The 23,560-nt window shown below is 41.0% G+C and overlaps 1 protein-coding gene across 1 annotated transcript in view; it reads left to right on the top strand.

Moving 5' to 3' along the window:
• Window positions 1-663: 663 nt before the first annotated feature.
• The window catches only part of LOC119139401 (myosin-2 heavy chain, non muscle-like), a 55,588-nt gene continuing 32,691 nt past the window's right edge, over window positions 664-23,560 (top strand). The window contains exons 1-10 of the mRNA XM_037280019.1: window positions 664-797; window positions 1,851-2,088; window positions 6,697-6,781; window positions 8,846-8,927; window positions 14,645-14,754; window positions 14,853-14,927; window positions 15,713-15,806; window positions 15,890-15,930; window positions 20,394-20,496; window positions 22,496-22,695. Of these exons, the coding sequence (XP_037135914.1) occupies window positions 1,857-2,088; window positions 6,697-6,781; window positions 8,846-8,927; window positions 14,645-14,754; window positions 14,853-14,927; window positions 15,713-15,806; window positions 15,890-15,930; window positions 20,394-20,496; window positions 22,496-22,695 (1,022 nt within the window). The 5' untranslated portion in view covers window positions 664-797; window positions 1,851-1,856. The remainder of the gene's footprint in view (window positions 798-1,850; window positions 2,089-6,696; window positions 6,782-8,845; window positions 8,928-14,644; window positions 14,755-14,852; window positions 14,928-15,712; window positions 15,807-15,889; window positions 15,931-20,393; window positions 20,497-22,495; window positions 22,696-23,560) is intronic.

The raw sequence follows: 23,560 nt of genomic DNA, 5'->3' as shown, positions 1-23,560 counted from the left end.
AGTAACGAGCAGAAGCTGCAGAAGGTAAGGCGGCTATTATCATCTCATCCAAATAATAACATACACGTTCCGTGTTTTTGAGAGATTCCAAAATGGATCAATGCATATATCTCTGTAGGTTGCAGCTGAGCTTGTGACAGTGACAAATATAGTGATATGTACTCACCTTTCGTGTGTGTATGTGTGTGTGTGTTCTAGCGCTGCAGTGAGCAGGTGGAGCGCCTTGTGGAGTGTGAAAAGGTTATTCTACAGATGAAATCAGAGCTGGAGAGACAGTAATAATGGCATCTATATGAAAACTCTTGCTGATCCCAGTTCTGTCCTTGTCCTTCTTCTATTGCCCTTCCCATCCCCCCTTCTGCTGCTTGCCCCCCCCCCCCCCTCACTTGCTACTTTATAGTCTACTTACCAAATGGCACACGATAGTGGACTTTATGAAGCATGCTAAATTTAACATCATCTCTTTCAATTTTTTTAATTCTGAGAATAGAATAGAATAGATCTTTATTGTCATTGTCACACATGTAGCACATGAGAAGCCGCTATGTGGTTTAATTTCTCATTTCAGTGTGTTAGTGGGGACTTGGTGCCGCTTTGCTTACATTGTTGTTGAGGGGCATTTAAGGCTCACTTTTTTTTTTTCTTTTCTCAGAAACCAAGAACAAGCCAGTCTGAAGCAAAGTCTCGTGACGTCCTGCCGTGCACACCTAAACCGGCGTGGATATTTGGAACAGGAAGTGGCACAACTAAAAGCGGAAGTTGCGCACTTACAGCTGGAGCTTGCAGACAGGCAAAAGGTATTTCTGCTGATGGACAGGGACTCACATCAAGTTGACTCTGCACATTGTTTTATATGAATTTATATCTCTGTGTCTGCACACAATGTCTTCATATAGTATTGAGGCCAAATGTGGGGAATTGATAATTAAACACTAATACGCACCCGTTGTACAGACGTCCACACACAAAACTCAGCAATCATGTGATTGTCTCGTGCTTGCCTGCCAGAAACAAATTGTCCTGTTATTAATTAAAGTACTAAACAGTGCCAAAGCTGGCGAAATTGACTTCAATTACGGGCTCAATGGGACACTTAATATTTAAATGACTCAACGTGGCGGCGCCCGTAGCCTGGCAAAGTGCCAACATTTCTGGCAGTCATAAGTATCACATGCCAGTGAGTGTGTTGTGTGTATCCTTGAATTGCAGTGGCGTATTAGTGGAAACATTTATTGGTGTGTCCTCTGGCTCAGCACAAGTGAAACAAATGTATCATATGCACACACAAACACACTCATTCATTCGCACAAGCCCGTATGAGATCATAGTTGTTGTCTCGGTGTCAGCACAAAAGCATTTATTCAGACTGTGGAGTTTCATGTAATGAGTTTCCACCTTGTAAGGACACGTATTAGGCCCATGCATTATGTATATATTCCTGATCATTCTTTATCATGACTAAAATGTATGTAATCACACATGAGCGGAACTCTGTTCTATTATGAACGCAGCTACTGCGGATTGAGTGTGTGTGTGTGTGTGTAGGCAATTAAAAACATCTCATTAATTATTATGATTAATCACGCTTTAATCCCATATTCTAATAAAAGTTCCCAAACTAAGACTTTGAGTTCCAGGAAATTACCAAATTAATAGTGCATGGCTAATCAGTGGAATACACCAAGGAAAGATTTTAAATATATATTTTTTTCCAGGTGAGTCTGTTTTGCCCTATATTTGATAAAGAACATTTAGTCAAGCACCAATCCCAAAATATATTATACATACACAGTGCTCTAAGTGTAAACACCATTATTGTTTATCCCCCCTCCCTCCTAAAAATGCTCTAGGGGTGCATGAATCTCCTCCGCCAGTCAGAGGAGGCTCTCCAGGAAGCCAGGCAGGAGGCCGCAAGAAGTTGCAGAGAGGTGGGCGTTCAGACGCAGGAGGTACGAAGACTGGAAAACGTGATACGCAAAGAGGAGGAGAACCTGAAAAACGCTCACAGGGAGAAACAGAGTCTGAGCACTCAAGTCAGGCAGCTGAGTCAAGAGCTTGAGGACCTGCATTGCAAACACCAAACAACAGGTAGCGGTTTCACAATGTGACACTCGTATTATGTCTACAAAGTGTGGCTACAGATGTTTTGCTCAAACCTTAAAATGAAGGAAGTTGAATGATGAGAGATTTTGCAAAGTTTGCATTACTCAAGTCAGTGGCATCCATATTTGGTTGTGATAAGCAGAAGATTGAAAATGTGCGCTGCGCTTTCGGCGAATAGCCTCAAGTCGAAGTAGATGAAGGGTGAAGAGGAGAGGCTCCAGAGTGAATCTTGAGGCACTCCACATTTAAGGTAGAAGGGGCCCTAATGGAATAGAATTTTTTTTTTACAAGCTCCTTCAACAGTTTGTAGAATGTTTTTCAGTGTTCATTAATTTAAACAAACACTATTCATTTCAATAAAATACCAAAAAATGTGTATCACACTTTTTAAGATATACCGTAATTTTCGGACTATAAGTCGCGGTTTTTTTCATAGTTTGGGTGGGGGGGCGACTTATACTCAGGAGCGACTTATATACATATATATGTTTTTTTTCACTTTTTTGGGCATTTTATGGCTGGTGCGACTTATACTCCGGTGCGACTTATAGTCCGAAAATTACGGTATATATATTTTTTTAAATATTTTTATATACAATTATAGGTATAGTAATTGCTAATTATATTACACGAGTCACGCCTCACAACAGCATTCGTAACAAACGCAATTTGTCATTTGAGGGAATTCGTTTGTGATGACATTTTGCTGTCTGCACACAACTTAATGCTAGTTAACTCTTGATGGGAAGGGGCAGTTCATTTGATTTTCTTCCTTTTTACTTTTTCCAACTCCTGCTGAAATTGTCGCCAATCAGAATCCAACTGCACGCAAATGAAACCATGCGGTGTTCATCTGCCGTGTGCTCCAGAAGCTCACTGCTGCTCGCGCCCTCCATTGCTTATCTCAAATTAGCCGGCAGCGCCTACAACCGTGAGATTTGGTCGCAAGCTGTCGGCACGTGAAGCACACACACATATACTGTGACAAGAGGTTTTATTTAATGGCGTCTTTAGCGCATGATAATGATGCGTGTGCGTGTGCATGCATTGCAATGGCCTTTGTAGTCGTGTGTTGTTGCAGGAAGAGCGATGTATGGCTTTTTCTCTGGGCACAGAAATGTCTCATTAAGAATTAACGTACACATTTTCGGTCATACTGGGCAAACACCTCTCTCTTGGCTACGGGTGCACGTGCGCACACACGCGCAGGAAAAAATAACAGCCATTTTTCCCCCACTCCCACCGCTTTAATTAGCACAAGCACACTTGCTCTCGGAGGTACAAACGCACACATCCACACAATCACCTATTGTCCGCCGAGAGATGAATCTGAGGTCTCTGTCTGTGGCAGCGGGCTCGCTAGCTGAACACTGCTCATTAACAAGATCGAGACAGAAAGACAACGCTGTGTGGCTTGGCCTTTGTCTGTGATCAAAACGCATGGCCCCGACTCTTCGCTCAACACAAAACCGCATATTATGCTGCCTTTATCCTCCGCAGACACAATCTAGCAATATAGGGCGCCTTTGTAATGACTCTAGAAGAATAAATATGTATTGTAACAAAACACAGGGCATTGTTTACCTGGTATGAATAGACTGGGTTAAGAGTCAGATGCAGAATTTACTGCAGTGAACAAAAGACCCTTTTATGAACATGAGACCCTGAATAACTTCATTGAACTGTTATCAGAACTTAGTTTTCTTGCTTGATTAGAGCGATTCAAGTCAGAACTCACTTGAGCTAATCAGAGCTCATCTGCACATATGGGAAGTCCAGAGCGTGCCGATAAAACCTTTATACTGGATGTTGTTTAGTTTTTAATAACATGAACCAAAATGCAATATGCATTTCCCCCCCCCCCCCCCCCCCACACTTTCCTTTTGTTGTACGCATGACAAAAGATGACGAAATGACTACACAGTGCATGTGACAGCATATATTTGTATGCGTGTTTTCTTCTTTATGATCCCGATCCCTGGACACACAAGTGCACAGGCCTCTCTCCTTCAATTCACCTCTATTACTAGCGCTAATCCCATTTCACATTCTATCGATCCCCAAAACCGTTGTTCACCGGAACCGGCAGCAAATAGTGGAATTTCTCCCCATCGCTTCACCGCCGTTGTTCTTTATTACACAAAGAGGCCACCCCCTTTTTGTGCCCGAGCCTTGCAGAAATATGAATTATAAATGTATAGCTAATAAAATTGAGAAAAAAAAGGGGGGGGGGGTCACAGAGAGATGGGAAAAGAGCGAGATAGAGAGAAGTGGTTGGTAGAAACATCAGAGAAAATGACTCCTTTACAAGAGTCTATTGATCAGTTTCTATCAAAGGGGGATGTCAGACATGAGATTACCTGGCAGTTTGAGCATTAGGTGCCGTGTGTTATAGCCCCGGGCCCTTGTACCGCTGCCAGAGGATTGTAAATAAAGCGGAGAGGAGAGAGCAAGAGGGGAGTTTGTTGGGGCGGATGCTTGTGGGAGTTTTCGAATCCTATATATATGTGTGTGTTATTTGTCTTTGAGAGCCAGCGTGGTGTATTTGTGTGTTGAACAGCGTGCGCAAAGACACCTATTGGCTTCTACCCGAAAGCAGTGTTGCAAGTCCGTGAAACTTCTGAAACATAGCGAGAGAGTCTGGGGAGGCTTTGGGTCGTCTCGCGGGAGCACCTTAGACCTCTACGAATCCCGCAACAAAGCCAAAGGAAGCTCCTATGAAGCCTTTTGAATCTTTTATGAAGGCCCGGCCCGGCCCTGCCCAAACACTGACTGGAGGTCGGCTGGGTTTTCATCCCTGTCATGTTAAAGGTTAGCTCCGAGTGCTTGGTAATCTGACCGTGGATCTGTGATGCCACATGACGGCCTTTGAAGCTCACGCAGAAGGAATGAGGAGAGCCGTATCTTTTAGACTAATGTCATACTTGGAAAATGGGAAGCCAGTAATACAGGGTCAAGAAAGGGAGAGTGTAAGGAGAGCCAAGATCTTAGATTGGGGGTTTTATGTCATAACGTTACATGAATACACTAAAAACAGCTCATAAAAGATTGTAAATCTTAGATTATGGACTAGTGTTCCAGGTACCCAAGTGTTGTGGAGTCCAAAATGCTTTGTGAATTCTTAGTCGAGTAAGTGCAGTTATTTGTTATTGTTATTATTATTAAATCAGTGTGCATGCTTTAAGTGTTAAATTAACATATAATTTGAATATTTTTGAGAAAAAAAATAAAGAAATAGAAAATAAAATTTTGATCATGTGTAACCAAAAGTGAAGTACTTTTTTTCAGTATGTACAATAGAACCTACTGAGATGAATACATGCATGTATATGTTCACTCGTGGTTCGGTTCCCACTGAGTCACATTGCGAATGTGAATGGTTGTCCGTCTATATATGTGACAATGTAACCAGTCCCCAGTGTAGTCTGTCTTTTGGAAAATGGATGGGTGACATCACAAAAAGAGCAGAAATGCACATTGAAGGTCAAACAAACACCGTAAATGACGTTGCCATACCTTGCCATATCTCATATCTACGTCCACGATAAGTGTTTGGACCAGTCCTTGCTGCTGATTGCTCCATCCACAACCTCATCGTACTTTTCGCTGAGTTAAAGCTCCAACCTCGATCTCAAACTCTCACTTCTCTGCTTTATTGATTATTGAGACTCAAAGCAAACGTTCACCTTGAGCTGAAATAGTCAGCAAAGCACACATGTACACATTAGTCGTATTTGTGAAGCATTAACTATTAAATATTTATTCGCGATGCTTCATTTTCTCCAGGAATCCAATTTTGATGGTTTCAAATCTTCCAAATCATAAATGAAACATATTTTATTAAATGTAGATTTTCCACCTCTCTTGCTATGTGGTTTGAGGTCTTAAATCAAGTCTGTTTGCCTATCGCAACATAGCGCCGGCACTAAAAGCATCACATCAACCGCTCTATTCCACATACTCGAATACACATTCATTTTCACAAAGTCAAGGTCCGGCCTGTAAATATTCGGCACGCACACACCTCTGCATATAAAGCGCTCACTTCTCCTCAATATTCAGCAGCCTTGGCCACTGACGGCTGACAGTTTATGTTGTGTTCAGTGAATACTGAATTTAGTGAAAAGGTTTTAAAAACCTATGAGGCAACATTGACTCACAAAACAGCATAACCCGCACAAAAAATAAGAGGGGTAAAGGATGGAAATTTTAGCCACAACTGAAAAGGTCTTGCAAGGCAAAGGCAAGCAAATCAAAGAAGCTGACCGGTGGTTTATTATGCAGCCACTCAGTGTGCTGCACCACTAAGTGTGGGACAATGGCTTTTTATTGCATGTAGACGGAAGATGGAGCTGGAAAAGGAACATGATTGAAGCGCTGCAGTGTGTGAGCGCTAATAGTGTGGTCAGGGTAAAGAGTGCCATCTATTGACAAAGCAGGAGATGCCGCCTTTTGTTTCGTTCAAAATGGATATATATGGATGTGTGTATATATTATGTATGTATATATATATTATTATTATTTTTATTAATTATGTTCTGAATTGTACCATATCCGTCTTTTAATGCCTCAACTTGCTTTATTCCTGCTCAGTGGAGGCGTTGACAGCCCGTTCAGAAGAGGCAAAGCGCATGGTGGCCTGTCTGAATGAGGAAGAGCAAGCAGGAAACAAAGCACGGTAGGCACGAGAAACTTCCTTTCCTTTCCCTGTGCATGCTTGTTAATTTAAAAGTTCATTTTGGGCAACACACAGTAGGCAGTTCAAGTGAATGTGCGCGAAACAGTGCAGAGACTTAACTCAATAAAATGGTCAAAAATAATCAAATGAAAATGACAATGTAACCAGTCGAATGACGAGCATCAATCTCATCATCCAAGTTATATTTGAATGTAACCTGCATAATGAGACACACTGGCTGCACAGATGTGAGTGCACAGAGTTCAAAGTTCAGAGGTGAGGCCCCTTGTTGACCCCGACGCGCCGCTAAGAGCTGTGGCGATGACATCAGCGAAATATGAATTGCGTGTGTGTATGAGTATAGATGTGTGTGTCGTTGTGGTTGTGGCTTTGGCTTCCACATGACCTCGCTGCAACAAGAGTGTAAGAGAAGCTTGTGGAACTTTTTTTCCCCTTTTTTTATAGTCAATCGCCAATTTAAAAGTCAACGTGGAACCTTTCTAGGTTTTCATTGTGAATGATTAGACGTTATTAGGTTCCAAGCAATTTTAGGTGGCGCACGGTGAAACAATCGCTGCGTCTGCATATTACATTTGGAGAGCGCCGCTGTTTACGGTTAACTCGATATTATCTAATAAGTGCAAAGACATGAAAGTTGTTTTTTTCTTCATTTTTAAAGCAACAACACCATGCTAATGGCTTCCATCTGTGCAGTGGGAAATCCCCTCCTTTCTCCATGGGATGCCTCCGTCTCCTTTCCTTTCTCGCTTTGACTCTTTTCTTCCTGTCATACGTTTTCTCCATGGACCAATCTATCAGCCGTACGCTTTCCTTTTTTGTTTTGGCTGTTCTGCTGTTGCTTTTACCACTGCATTATGCTACTAATCACTCACAAACATGTTGTTGCGTGGAAACATGCTGTGAATCAAAATCTCATTGTTCAGATTTTTTTTCCCGTTCATGAGCAAAAAGAACAAATAGTTTGACACCACCACCAAACCTATTGAATTATTCGATTTAATACCTCTATGACAATGCCAAGCATTACTTTCCAAAGGGAGAATTTTTGATGTGCTCTTCTATTGGATTTTGTTGAATTTGGCAAATGAGTATACGAGTCCATTTTCCACTTCACTACTTTTTAGATTTTCAAGTTTAAGTGAATAAAAACAAAACAGTCCTATCATGTAAATCAAGTCCTACAGGTTTATAGTTGTAGCTTTAACACTGTCTTCCCTACTCTTTTGCTGTATTACTTTAACAGAAAAATCCATACACAAAGTAACTTCACATCACTATCCCAAAGCTGTTTATGCTCGGAAACACATCATTCCTTACAATCTTGTTGTTTAAGGCTCTGGATGACTATTGTGGATGCTTTGTTTTGGTGTGTATGCATTTATGTTGGGATGGGTGGTGTTGAGGCCCACTGATCGGCCACAGCCAGGCTGCGGAGGGAGGTTAGTGGAAATGGTAATCATTTGTTGTATTGATCCTGCTGTAGCCCGGATAGCTGGCGAACACACACACACACACACACACACACACACGTACACACTAACTGACTCACGTACAGACAGTGGACGCACAGTAGTGTGGCAGGAATGGACCCTTTGGTATTGATCCCCATCACATTCTCTTAGCTCGACTGCCACACATGCAAGTACACACACAAACACAGACATTTTACCCGAGCAAGAATTTACTCAAACTTCATGGTGTCATCAATGTATACTTTATTTTCTGTAAAAGTTAACCTTAATGCATTTGGAAGAAAATAAATGACAAAAGTCCTTCGATATGTGCTTTACCTACCAGTGGACTGCCCCCCGGACTGGTCACCAGCCACATTGTCAGAAACTACACTAACTCAAGGCCTGGGGGCCAGATACGGCCCACCAAATCATTCTATGTGGCCCGCGAAGACAAATTGTGCATTGACTTCATGTCTCAATACTAAAATGCACTTATAAAAAATGGAAAAATTGCTAGAAATTTGTATTGGCATTCATCTATTTAAAATATTATATTATGATTTTGTGCGTTTGATTTGGCTATGTGTAGTGTCATGGCTCAGAGACTGGAATTGGAGGTTGCAGAACTCAAGAAGAAGGCTGACGTAGCGAAAAGGGATTCACAAGCCCAGGTCAGTGAAAACAAACGTATGCACACCGATGAAGGCATCAAATACAATAATAATGTATGGCACTCATTGAAAATCAAATGGATGTAATGTTTCCTTGGCTGTGTTTTGTTTTTGAGTCCTTCCTCACCTTTTGACTCAAGGTCTCCCTCACCTCACCTTCAATCCTTCCTCTCTGGTTTTCAACCTTTTTGATGATTAGTGGCATATATCCAGCGCTAGAGCCCGGATTATCTTGTCCAAAGGAGGGAGGGGTGCGTGCCAGGTGATTTGGAGAGTTAATTCTGGGTGTAATATTCCCTAATGTTCTGACTGCAAGCGGGAACAATCTTAGAGGGAGAGCGGTTGTCAAAGCTGAGCTGGCGTTGTACAAAGGCAGAATAGATCATTAAGGGCAAAGACTGAAGCCATGTTCATTTAGATTCGACAAACTTTAAATTCTGTCTTAAGCTTGGATTTTGACTTTACATTTGGTTCCATATCTATCCTTTTTCCTTCTTTTGTGCTCACCTTTTTTTTTAAACTCTGCCCTTTAGAATAATGCAATTTATATAAGTTGGCTTACACCTTGTCTTCTCATAGACCATGATTATTTAATGTTGAACCACTGTATCCAAATAGTTGATAGTGCACGTCAAAGAATGTCTAGGAGTAAAATATACATAAAATTAGTTTTTGCTGTTTAGACAACCATTGCTCTGGCGAGTTTAATCAATTGCATACTTCTTGATTTTTAAGGCTTCTACTTGTAAAGGTGAATTACTTGTGTGAGTGTGTAAAGATTGTGTTTTCTGTATTTTTGTGTGTTTGATGGCCGCACCTGCACTCAAACACGGTCCCCTTTATCTCCCCGTATGCATCCACTCTGCCTGCCTTTCATCATCTCAGCGGCAGGTGAGCTTTTTTGCCGAATGTGCATTTGGAAAAACAGTGTTTAAACACCGTCATGATGGGTGTTGTGAATATGACTCCTTCATTAGACTTCCAATCTCTTTTATTGACTTTGAGAAGATGAAATGTCCGCCGGTGGGAAAAAAAAATAAAATCAAAGGGTTTGAAATAGTAAATGGTACACTACAGTGGCTTATAGAGGAAATCTATATTACAAATTGCCTCGGTGCACGGTAGCTGAACTTCAGATAGCTCTCTCCATATGTCTGTGTGTGTTTGTGTGAATATGAGGTACACAAATTCTTCGTACCATTGTGATAAACAAAATGAAATAAACTGACAAAATTCCGACATTGCTTTTTTTTGGTGGTGCAACGGAATTAAAAAAAAATAAAAATTATGGCACAATTTATTAATATATGACTGCAATCCAGTAATTGCTCCACTGCTTCTCGTGAGGAGAGGTCTCAAGTTTGAAGGGTGCCTTCTTCAGACTTGATGTTTCAGCTCCTTCCACAGAATTCAAATCACAGGAAGGAAGCAAGAAGGCCATTTGACGATCGTTTTTTTGGTGCAAATGTGACTCGGCTTTCTGACACTTGGCGGCACTTTTAACTCCAAAATGCCTTGATCGTCTTGAGCTTTCTTTCCAATCTGCACTGAGTCAAACTTTCTTTCACAGGTGCAGTGCTCCTTTCTTTGGATACATTTTCTCAGAAGCTTTGTTTACTTTTTTTTGTTTTTTAATTTTGCCTGCACGTGTACATGTGTGCATGCATGAGCTCTAACATAAGGGCAATGATTTGCATGATGTCGGCTCATCAGCGTGCGATTCTCAAAAGGCACACAACCACAGGGTGCTACCCCTCCGCATGGTTCCGTTTTTAATACGAATCATGTAAACACGAGGTATGTTGTGTGCCTCCTGCTTTAAACACATTAGCAGTCGCATTTGCTCTCCTCAATCAGGCACACAAACATGTCATTAGTGCGGTCACCTCAACTTTTTAGGGTTGCGGGAAGTCGTAATGAGAATTGACCAAAATGATTTCAGATGGCAAAAAGTTGATAAACATGAATTTACTCCCTGCCTCAAAAAAAATAATCTTTCAAGTCATTGACATTGATGTCTCTACAATTAGATGTTTAATCGCACTGGGGAAGCTACAGGGAAAAAGCGCAGTGATTAAGAAAAAAAGAGCAGCCGAGCGTATTTGCAATATGCACACGAAGCTGTGCTCCGATTGACTGTTTTTGTGTGGTTGACTACTGGGTAATGGAGTTTGTGCCTTCACTTTCACAAGTCCAAAACTTTAGAATAGCCTTCCCCTTTCAATCTTTTCACACTTTCACCCAGTAGTTAAGCTTACTTTTTAATAGCTTTAGGTGGCTGTTGTTGGCTTTGACTATAAATGTTGCCCTCTGTCCGCAACAACTAGGACTGCCATGCAACAGTGATTTTTAAATTGTTGTGACAATGTACCATTAATTAATGTTACATCACATAATTAAACTTAGATGATTTCCATTTTTTGTCCTCGCTATCATTGGCAGCTTTTGTAGTAGCATCATAGGAACAAACAAAAAAAAAAAAAGACGCACTTGAGGTCTTGCTAACATCTCATGTAATGTCACATATCTTTTCTGAACATTCAAAAGTCCCAAATTTCATGGGATTTTAACCCTGACTTTAATGAATCAAATGAGCCATTTTTATTGTGTTGCTTATAAAAGCCTAATTGTATCACATTCAGCCGCTAAGTGCTTTTTGGAATACTAATCAAAAAGCTCCTCTTGCCTTTGAATTGGAATGAAAAACGGTTAACCTTGATTCATCATATCCTCATTCACAAACTCTTCATTAAACATAATTTTCCAACCTCTGATCAGAAATGCACACTGTTCACAAACTTGAATGTTTTAATTTATTTTTTTCCCTGTTTTCATCATCTTGTCAGCTTATCAACAATGATAAAAGGCATCACCTAAACGAGATGCTCAAATTCTTCTTTTTTATCCATAAAGATTGAAAGGAAAAAAATGAAAAGAAAACAACTTCTCAGACTATTTTTGAGTCTGACAGGCTGTGTCATGAAAATCACGGGGAAAATTTATCAATGTCAAATGAGCCAAGAATGAAAGAACTCTATTTCTATGTAGTCAGCATACGTCTTTCCATAAAGCTATAAACAAAGCGTATTATTGAGTTAAGTCATACCTAAACATTGAAGTTCACGTATAAAAAAAAAAGGCAGCTGTTTTCCAATTAAATGTTGGTGTGGGACAAACTTCTCCTGAACCCTGGTGAAGTTGCATCCCAGCAGGCGGGACTCAAGTCGACAGGGAGCCTCAGTAATGGCGGCCGGCTGATAAACAAGTCGAAAAGGCGCATAGGGGGAGTGTGTGATGAAAGGACTGGGAAAAGGAGCGGGGCCATACAGCGGCGGCAGACGACCATAATTAAAGAAGCCATCATCAGCATCATTAATATGCTAGATCTGCTGTGGTCCACTGACTAGTCTAATGGAGAACATGTCATCATCGTCGCCATTAGTGAGAGTAGGACACACACAAATACACGCACTCGCAGACTTAATGTTGGGTCATGACATGATTATCACCATTAAGCCTTGAGTGGGAAGACCTGCTTTGGAAGCCTCATTCTCTGCTCGCCATCCTATGCACATATAAAGTGTGCAAACACACACACACAGATCTTTAATTCAAACCCTGTGAGTGATAAGCATGCATATCTAAGTGATGTCAGGCCTGTTGGGTCTTTTAATTAGACAGAATGAATGAATGTTTTATAAAAATGTGTTTAACAATAAATGTGATCATTAATTTGATGAAAGGATGTGCTCTGATGAGCAATGAGTTAAAAAGACTAATGGCTCGTGTTCGTCTCTGATGATTGCAACCACCGGACGAATATGACTTTTTACGTGTGTCCTCAATTCCATGTTGGAAACTTCTTTTGTTTGCTCAGTTTGTTCTATGACAGATAGCTTGAACAGCTTCAATATTATGTGTTTTTCTTGGAATGTTCTGATTTGACCCGAAAACTTTTCAGGTGGTCAGGGTACCAGGTATCGGTATCGGGTCGATACCGGCCTTATTTGAAGGTATGGTCATTTACATTAGCATATATTGGATGAAATAATCTCTACAATTAATTGGTAAAATATTGATACTTAAATTGCATTAGATAGATTTTCTCCCCAAAATTGTTTGCTTTCTAAATTCTTCCACTATTGCTGTGTTCCACTTTGTAACTCTAATCATGCCAAGTCAAGTAAAAGATTGTCTTGAACCCACAAAAAGAAATCCATTTATTTTCCAATAAAATGCTGTGCATATTTAAAAAGATGACTGTAGAGTCCAAATCTTCCATTTTTCTAAGCATAAAAAAAACAGTAGCAGCATTGGCATCACTCGATTTACTTGTAAAAGTGTCCCGATGCATTTTGGTGCCCCTTTTAGCCCCTATCATCTGCTAAAATATTTGTGCAACAAAACCAATCTAAATGTTAAGCAGATTTGCGTCCTTACACCCATCCACCCACCCAGCCGCCCCCGCCTGCAATTGCACCTCCTTTTGCCCCCTTTTTACCTTTCCGCACACACATATGCACACACAATTGTGCATCATCTCAGCGCCTCACTTGACAATGGTGAAAACAGAGTGATGGGGTGTAATTTAGTCCTAATCACAACATCAAACTGGCGCTGCGATTTACATCCCAGTATCGGCCGACTTCGTCAGACAGTCGGGAGGGAGGTGTTAATGTGAGACTAAAGTAATTACTGTCATTATGGCACGGTACAACGTTTTGCTTGCTTGTGCAAAGTGAATGTGTGTGGCCGTGCACACCTATGTGTTTGTGTGGCAGTGTGGATATTGGTGTTTTGTTGTTTTGGGTGTGTTTTTGTAAACCTCTAACAAAGTATGAATTTAAATGAGCCACTTTGAAGTTTTGTCACTAAACATACACCGAGTGGCTTTTGGAAATCCGTGTCGATTTTGTACTGTTATGATTGGCAATCACAAATAATGTAAAAGTAGTTTGTTGCATATTAAAAACAAAAATGGTTAACATACCAGATTACTTTTATTTTATTGATTTATGTTTGCGCAATATTGATTTAATTGTTGACATAGTGTTAATTTATGATTGAAGTATGGCTCTTAAATACTCTGGCAAAATCAAGATTGCAAGTAACTTTCCATCATGTATTTCTTTTATGTGGTACCCAAAATACATATGCAGGCACGGGACATAACTTTTTTTTAGGTTATTGGCATGATTTAATTTTTTTGAACTGAAAAGCTGTTTAAATCATGTTCTTTTCATGTTTGCAGGGTTTTGTGGGTAGAACGTGTTGGATATCAAGGTGTTTCCAGGGCGATAATAGCAATGTGCCCCTGCAGTTTAGGCACCTAAAAGGTCTTGAGTGATAAGAATGAGAAAGTCAGCAGTTTTGCTATCCCATCCCTGTTAACCCCAAACACCATCCGCCCGCCGTCTTTCCTCCTTAAGCGCCGCTTAATACCTTATCCTGCTGTTTATGTGTGGGCCAGCAAATGTGTCATTTGTCACTATTACCCAATCTCCGAATCTTTCTCCGCATTGCCTTGTTTTGAGCAAACCCATCGATCATCACTTTCTGCTTTTTTTTAAATTTATTTCTCTGCATTTTATGTTGTTGGCATTTAAACAACAGTATAACTGACTGCCATGCAATCTGCAACATTAAGCTCTTGAGGGAGGTAAAAATCCCCTGCAGGGACAATAAAGCGTTGTTGTCGTTCTTTCTTTTTATTGCAGGTGGACACGCTCCAGTCCAAGTTGGCCGCATTATGTTCAGACAACGACAACCTTCGCCATGAGAGCCAGCTCGTCGTGACTAATCTCAAACGATGGATCACTGAGCAAACGTATGAAAATATCATGCAATTACACTATATAGTTGTTTTGCAAGCTCTCTGCTTTATGTGTCTGCATTAATGCACATCATTTGACTTTTTTCTTCCAGATCATCTAGCAAAAGCCTTGCACAGCAAATGAAAACTCAAAGCCAAGTTCTGCTGAACGTCACGGAAGACAAAATGTGAGTTTTTACTGACCTTGAATTTCTATTCACTCTAAATTTGAATTTTGAGATAGATCAGTGTGACGGACAGCACAGTCAGTCAAATCTCTGCAATTGTTTTTCTGTGTGGTTTCTCCGCAAGCTTTTGTGGGTTTTCTCTACGTCGCTATGCTTCCTCACACATTCCATTAACATTCCGTGAAAGGCTCTAATTTGTCAATAGCTGTGATTATAAGTACTTATTTGTCTATCTATGCCTTGCAATTGGCAAGAGACCAGTTCACGCTCAAACCTACGTCTCAGCACACCTTGTATGTCTAACTTTGTGTATGCCACTGATTGGCAAATTTGTGCATTCAAATGTGGGTTTGTGCATGTGCTAAACGCATACATGGTGTGACATATTTGTCTTTTAAGAGATAAAAGTAGTGGAGTCAGACTCAAGGTACTGTCAAGCCCCGCCCACTGAGCTCCAACCATCCTCCACTTCTCGTGATATACAAAACACTCAATGCAATATAAGCTCTTTTCTCAGTCTTTAGTTGAAAAATGAAAAATGTGTTTGATTATTTCCACTTTCCTTTGTCGCAATAGTACAGTTCCTATCAATAGCCACATGATTTAGTAATGAATGATGCTGCAAACCTAGCATTTAACTGTCACAGACCATGTTGTGTTTGTGTGTCTGTGCGATGTTCCTCCGCCACGTATAACGATCGTCTTTTGATGCTAATAGCGTCTGTCAGCCTGAGTGTGTATCGTCTGCTTGAACCGAGTGTCTGCATTTCCCTTTGGATTGTCAGACATCTTCAGGAGGCTAATGACACACTGAAGGCAGAGGTGAAGCGACTGAAAGAAGTGGTGGCAGGGCAGGAGAAAGAGATGGCAAGCATCAAGGTAAGACAATAGAGCAGCAAGGATGATAGATAGTTTGAAAGAAAGACATTCCCAAAAATAAGATTATTTTTTTTCTTTTGCAGGCCCAACTCAAGGACCTGTGTGAACTTCGAGATAAGAACATGTAAGTCAGCAATCTATTCTTACATCAATTGGTACAGTTCACCGTATTTCACTATGCTATGGTCTGGAATGGTAAACATGCATTTTAATATAGCGATGAACAAATTAAAACAAGATGTAATAGTCCATTGTGTGAGTTGGAGCAGTCTTAGGGCCCATGCAATTGGCTAATATTTGTCTCTAAATCACCCAAGATCAGAGCAAAATATCATCAGCATTCAAAAAGGTTCCATTGTGATGAGGTCAAAATAAAAATAAGACAAAGAATGTTTTGTCTTCATCTTCATTTTTGCTATTCAATTGATGATTCCCACTTGCAGTCGCGCTACCCTCTGGGTTGAGCTGCCAAAACACGAACAGATCATTTCTTTTGCGAATGGCTTGTTCCAAAGTTTGCCGCTCGTTGGCCCTTTTGACACGCATTTGTGCCGGCCGGCCGGCCGGCTGGCCGGCCACCCACCCACTCTCAACATGCACATTTCCCACCACCATGTCTGCTCTTAACACAGCATCCTGGGCTGACAATGTCGCTGATGACAATAACAGCAGGAGTGCCAGGCTGTGAATGAAACACCCCGTGGGCTTTGCCACCTGTGTGTGCGCGTGGTGCCGCTTCTCCAATCTGAATATGTGATTCATGCTGGGCTTTTAACAATGATTACACTCCAATCAAGGGCCCATCCTCTTTTACTTGCCACCCCCGTCGGCTGTCAAATAGCATTCATCAATGGCTGGGAGATATATTTATTATGTTCATTAAGGCAATGAGAATGAATGTGGCACAGATGGGAGGGAGCAGCGTAGAAGTGAGAAGGAGCGTGTGTTTGTGGGGGCACCTGCCTGAAGCACAACTCCCCAGTACAAGCCCTTAAGGTCTCCCTCATTAACAATGGCCCCCACCCTAGCATCCCTTCCACACCCACAACAGCAGCCCCACCCCCTCCCCATCCTCTTAATGAACCACCAGGACGTGTTTCCAAAACGGATCAGATTTGTTTTGACTGGGGTAAGTTCTCGGCGCTATTCAAAGCTGTCAGTCATTTTAATGATATCATTAAGAGGCCGCGACAGGAAGATGAATCGCTTTTCTTTGTCTTTGGCTCATAATTGCGAACGCGCGCGAGAGAGAAGAGCAAAAGAGGAGGCAGTTCATATATAGATGTAGGGTTTGATTGAACGAATATAATAACATGGAAGGAGATCAAAGAAAATCAGTGAATGAAAACTTCTGTAGTGTCGTCTCATCCTTTGTTAGGATGAATCTCAATTTATTATCATAACCCCCCATTGCTGTCACTGACACACACATCCAGCCCAAATGCCATATGTAGGAAAATCTATAAGGCGACAGATTCGGTATGTCATGTTATTTGCATGGCAGCCATATGCATTCTCATTTTTATTACTGGTGGCAAAGGGGGACATCACAGTGTCTCTATCACTGACAGCAATCAGCGAAATGTGACATTTTTTTCATTAGAAGGGCCTTTAATAAAGCAACGTATGATGATTACATGGCCTGTGCTTTCAAGCGGCTCTGGCACCGTGACTTCATTTCACCTGTGGCATTTTCCTCACGGGTGAGGAAGTGTAATTTTGGATCAAGATTTCAATTAATAAATGAGACCCCTGTTGGAAAGGTATTTGTGAACATTTTAACGGTGCCTGAAATGACTATCCAACCTTTGCATAATTACAGATGTGACTTTTAATTTTCAAGAAATGGGTGGCCAGGTTATCAGTATAGGTGATGCACGAGAAGCAACTTTACCCTCTCAGGGCTCACTTGTGTGATAAACATTTGATCACTTAGTCATTTTTACTGCTTTTCTTTCCATTACGTTTGAACTCATTCAGTATTTGTATTCAAATGTGTTAATCTCTTTTAGCTGTAAAGTAAATTCCAGGTTTCATCTGCATCAATTATGTCGCTTTTAATCGAATAAAAAGATCAATTATTAAATCCTTTAGCACATTGGGCATTTTCTCATGTCACTTTAAGGTAACTAAAAAGAGAGAGAGAGAAAAGCAGAGTTGCAAATTGATATGCAGGCGATGATGGAAGGCGAAGCTGTTGATTATTTGCTGCTGGGACCACTGGCTCAGTGGCTGTGACACAAGCCATCAGGGGGAAGCGCTCATCATGCGCGCCCTGCTAACGATGTGCTTCCAATTAAGAGCACTCTGTGATCACAGCGGAGGATTTGTGTAAACAGAGAAGCGATGTGGCAGACGAACAGAGCGGGAGATAAGGGAGAGTCAAGCCTTGCATAAAATATACAGCCGTGTGAGAGCAGTAAATAAGAAAGATGCAAGGGAGATTGGGAGGGGCGGGGGGGTGAGGGCTCCTGCGTTGGAGAGTTTATTGCCTAGTTTAGAGAATATGGTGGCTAGGCGTCGACACTAATGACTGTAATTATATACACACTGATTGGGTTAAGCAGCTAATTACACACATCCATATTTGCGTTTAAACGCAGGAGCAGATGTTTACACAGGCGTTTGGCCAAGCATGGCTACATAAATCTCAAGCCGTTGTCTCTGCTCTGGCTCCGACTCATCATCTGCTCAGCACCACGTTAGCATCTGGGAAGGAAGGCCTTTGTATCACATGCTTATTTTGTGTTGGCACATCTGCACAGTCAAACCAATGGATGACATACTGCATTTTGGAGAGGCAATTTAATAGATGAAAGTAAATGTGTGCCATTCCGCCCATGGCTGTTGGCTGTGCGATAATTATGGTGTGAAATTAAAAGATCTGGAAGGGTCAGTTGCAATTATTTTCCATTTTATGAATGTCATTTGCAGAAAATGTGGTTTCGTCTTTCAAAACTATTTGCATTTGCCAGGCTAAATTAGTTTGTTGCTTAATGGAGAGTGATTCAAATTGCATTCTGTCAAAAGGCGGAGATGGATAAATAAATAATATTCTGACTACAAGGTCCATTTACTGTTTGTACATGCAAAAACAAGCTCAACAAAATATTATAAACATTTCTCCGAGTATAACAATTAGTTTGTTGCTATTTTTAGATGCACCATTGGTCCATAAATGTTATTTACTTGTTTACCAGAGGAGCTTTAATGTATGTCATCTTGTTTTTGAGTTAACTCAAACTAGTCCTCTTTCATCTAGTTAACACCATTATTAAATGAATTCATCAATCAATAAACACGCAATAATATTATTGTAGAAGAAGCCTTCTTTTAACATTATTGGTTGAAGTTTTCTCTGGTTTATATTTGCCAACTTGATGGAACAACAATGTCCTTTATTAGCATTTCAATGAGCTTGCGCCTTTTATCAAGTGAAGCAAAAAGAGTCCGTTTTCGCATCCTCGCATCGAAGAATTTCCCATCTTGGTCCTTTACCAGTACATTAACATAGGGGAGGTACAGTGGTACTTTAATGACCTGAGAAGTCTTCAATAAAGTATTTAGAGGATTTTTTTTTCCCCACTCTCAGTGCTAACTGGACAGGTTCACTGAGGCATGAAAGAAGGAGCACGAAGCGGGGGCAGAGCGCTCTTCAGCCCGTACAGAGCGCCATTATCCACTGTCGTTAATTTAATAGGCCTTTCTTAGTTGGGGCGCATTTCTGAAAATAGCAGACTTTCACATTTGTTTGTCGTCTCCCCCCAAAAAGCTTTTTAATAAACAGTTAAAATCTTGAATGGCTTCTTGTAGTGTTAATGTTCTCCCGCATGTCTGCGGTTGCGCTCGTTTTGCTCTCGGTAACGCTGTAGTACGATTTAATGATTTCTGGAAACCATTTGCTCACCCATCTTTGGGTACGGTAATAAGGTCTTATGAACGTGCTTATAATGACGATCATACACAGCCAATTCTTTTCTTGCCCCAGATTTGGAGAATGTTTGATTGAACGTGCTTTGCAAATGTACACGGTTAAAAGTTTGTCTTTACTGCGTTAGAAGAAGAAAAAAAAAAAGGCTACACTTATAAAAGATGTATGAACTACTTTTATACTACTTTATAAATAGGTTAATGATTGTTTTAAAGACCATTTTAATAATGTATGAACATCTACAAATGTGCTGGTGTAGGCTATACTCTGATACGTTTCACTGAGATAAGTCATGGTTTTGTAAACGTATGATGAATATAAGCACTATACATGCGCACTCCATTTAATTTTTTGCTCAAAGTGTACTTTTACATTTGTTGGACTATGTTTGACTTTTTCCTTTTTTTTTTATGGATGGATTGGACCATCCATTCGCTGACTTTAACGAGAAAGGGGAATGGAGGGGCATGTTTTAATTGTAAATGTTGAGTTATAGGGACTTTGTGTTAACTTATTTGTTGACAGCCCGAGCTGCTCAGGGACTCAACAGTGTAATGCAAGAGGTGGAAAGAGATTCATGTTATTAAATGTTTAGAAAGTAACAATCAATTGGAAAATGTGGTTTGTATATGTTGAAATGTCTCTTGTACTTCCAGCCTAGATAAGGAGACTTGCATGGCCCTGAATCTTGGCAGACTGGCTGACATGCAGACCAGACTGCAGGGCAACATGGACGCCATCAGTCTGCTAAATCAACAAGTGAGTGCACCACACCCACATAGTCGCAAACAGAATGCACAAAAATACCGCAGCCCTCCTGCTGTTAGGCAAGGGGAAAAAAAAGACTTGGGGCCAACTTTTAAAAAAAGACCGCCATTTCCTCTTCCGATGATAAAAGGTGATGTCAAAGGGTGTGGTGTAAGGTGTGCAAAGAGGAGGTGGAAAAATGAGAGCAAAGCTATGACGTCTCTTTCCACCGGTAAATGATTTCCCTTTGATGAAAGTGAGATAGCGCTGTGTATCAATACTGCTGTGCTGATCTCCCCATGACAGCGTAGCGAGATGGCCTGCTGTGATAAAACAATGTAGGAGGAGGAGGAGGAAGGGAAGCAGGAATATTCTGAGGAAAGAGCAGATCTTTTTATTCCACAGTGGTGAACTTCACAAGAATCAACAAATCACCAAAGGAGGACAAATCAAAAGTAGTCGTGAGCCCACGACTTTCTGTGTTTACTCTGCAATCTCAACGATAAGCATCCGAGACATCCAACACAAATTCAAGCAATTTCTGAAGTTAGCCAGCTAACCCTAATCATTGCAGTTTAGCCAGCAAACACGCAAAGGGAACATTGAGCAAACTCAGCGTGAGACGAGTATTATTTTCATCAGACCGATTGTGACATGACAGAAACTCCAGACATCCAACTCTTTGTATACAAGTCAATTTGATGTTATGTCAGTCTAAGGAAAATCATTTTCATATGAGGAAAAAAAAAAGATTTCGACAGATGTTCCAAAGCAAACACTACAAATGAGTGCCATGCAAAACAATTTCACAGAGAATTTTCTTTTTGACAGTCGGCGGTTATTTTCCGTGTTTTCGCAATGTTTTCTAATCCGCGTTTTAATATTTGAATGGAAGTGCAAACACACTCCTTTCACACACACACTAACCCTTTCATCCCAACACAAATGAGTGAGTTCACACATAGGGTTGAAGTGACAAGCGGGGATTTTTTTTTTTTTAATTCCACCACCTCAGCAACTCTTGTAATTAGGCGTAAGGCAAATTAAAATACACAGCCAATTATAAATGTCACCCTCTTTTTTTCTTCATGTCCAAATTTGATTGGATGTTTTCCTGTCAGAGCGACTAAATACTCCTTAAGCGCCTTTGGTTGGTTTTGACGCATCGTGTCATTGGCTCCTCAAGGGTTAAGCCTAAAACCCTGGTTTTGTGTAGTCATCAGATTAGTGCATGCCATTTGTGTAGGTGTGTGTGTGTGTGTGTGTGTGTGTGCACACACGGGACTAAAATTGGGACACAGACACACACATGATGATGTATGCAGCTGTCATTATCCGGCACGTCTCTTTGTCTCTCCCCTCCTTTAATTTCTTATTTTACTTTCCCTCACTGCTAAAAATACATTATTTCAAATTGCTTTCACCCTTTTATCTGCCATGTTCCAACTTTTGGACTGCCACTTTAGCAATGTAATTACCTCGCTCTTACAACAAATGGAAATGTTTGCATTTGCATTACAAACTCCTGCACATGAATGGTCCAAGTCTCAATTTAGCTGTTCTTGTTTTCTTTTTTCTAGGGCTGGCAATCAGTTGTGACACAAAAGCATTCGTTGTTGTTGTTGTATATGTTTTGTGGTAAATGGTCAGCTCGTGATTGCTCAAATGGGTCGTTTTTATGTTGAAATTTACAGAAGTGTAATATCTCGCACGTACATCACACACACACACATACCCGTGCAATTTTCCATTTCTTTTTCCACATGCATGAAGGCAAGTGTGAAACGGCAATTAAACACATAATGGGATGGCGGCAAGTTCATCACCATGCTGTTGCTGACTTGTGAAGATTGATTTTTATCGGTAACTTTCAATTACATCTTTTGATTTGGTTGATTGGATTTATTAGTGAGGATGAAGCATCCCACAAGTTGTTCCTTGAAAAATGTTGTGATGGACTTTGTTGAAGTCTTTCTTTGTTTCACAGTCTCTCTGCTCTCTCCTTCTCCAGTTAAACGCTCTGAGCGAGGAGAACAAGCACTTGCGTTGGCAGCTGGAGGAAGAGAGGAGCATGTGCACACAAGTAGAGTACCACCGCCCTCATCCTCCCACCTCCTCACCATCTCCCGTCGTTCATCCCTTCCACCTCACTCCTCCTCCTCCCAACCTGAAACAAGCGACAAGGGGCATTGAGGGCATCTATAACCCAAGGTGAGTCCATTGGAGCAAAGCTAGCTAGACCAGGTGAACCCTAAGCTTTGGATGTAGCTATACAGGCGAGGGCCCCTCCCTTTTGTTCCCCGGGAGAACTCAGACCGGGGAGGGAGCCGACCAAATAAAAGCTGCAGAACACTTTGACCTGTCATGACTTTTTGACCCCCAGCTCCTCACCGGGGAGCATGCTCAGTATGAGGTTAATGTCCTGCAGGTCAAAGTCAAGTCTCAGGGTGCTTATCGCCTGAAGGAAGGAAGGAAGACAGGCAGGGTTCTCCAGAACTGCTGGACCATGGGATTCCCCTAAATCTAAAAAAGATTAGTTTCACCCTTCCACTTCAAGTATGCGTTTATTATAGATTAAAATTCCGTACTGATTTACTTTGCATGCTTTAAAAATGCAACACATTTTAATCAGAGATTGCTTCTTGTACCTAAATGTATTTTTGACACTGATTTCAATTTTCTTTTTCCAATTATACTAAATAAGGGGTTCATTTTGGTACTGATAATTGTCCAGCACACTTGACTCTGTAGAAGATGTGGACTAGCGACACGCTTGTCGATGGTAGGGCAGCCAAGCTCCATGTGTCCTGCATCTACTGCGTGCGGTCACTGCGGCTGTGCGCCCTGTAATCACCACGTTGCGCAATCTGCTGCCTCCATGTAAGCGCTTCGTAGCCGTGCCATTACCATTGGGTGCCTCTTTTAGATTTACTTTCATACCCTGAATAGAAATGTCTTGTTTGCTTTTTCCGACATGGATTTGAATAGCTAAAAAAAAATTCATGTAGATTCAAATGAAAGTCATCTTGCACTTCTCTCATTGTACAAACTGCAAAACAAATATTAACATTTCAAC

Source organism: Syngnathus acus, chromosome 20 (assembly GCF_901709675.1).
Source record: "Syngnathus acus chromosome 20, fSynAcu1.2, whole genome shotgun sequence".
NCBI classification, from domain to species: Eukaryota; Metazoa; Chordata; class Actinopteri; order Syngnathiformes; family Syngnathidae; genus Syngnathus; species Syngnathus acus.
Note: the sequence above shows the minus strand (reverse complement) of the source record. Positions and strands in the feature narration are given on the sequence as shown.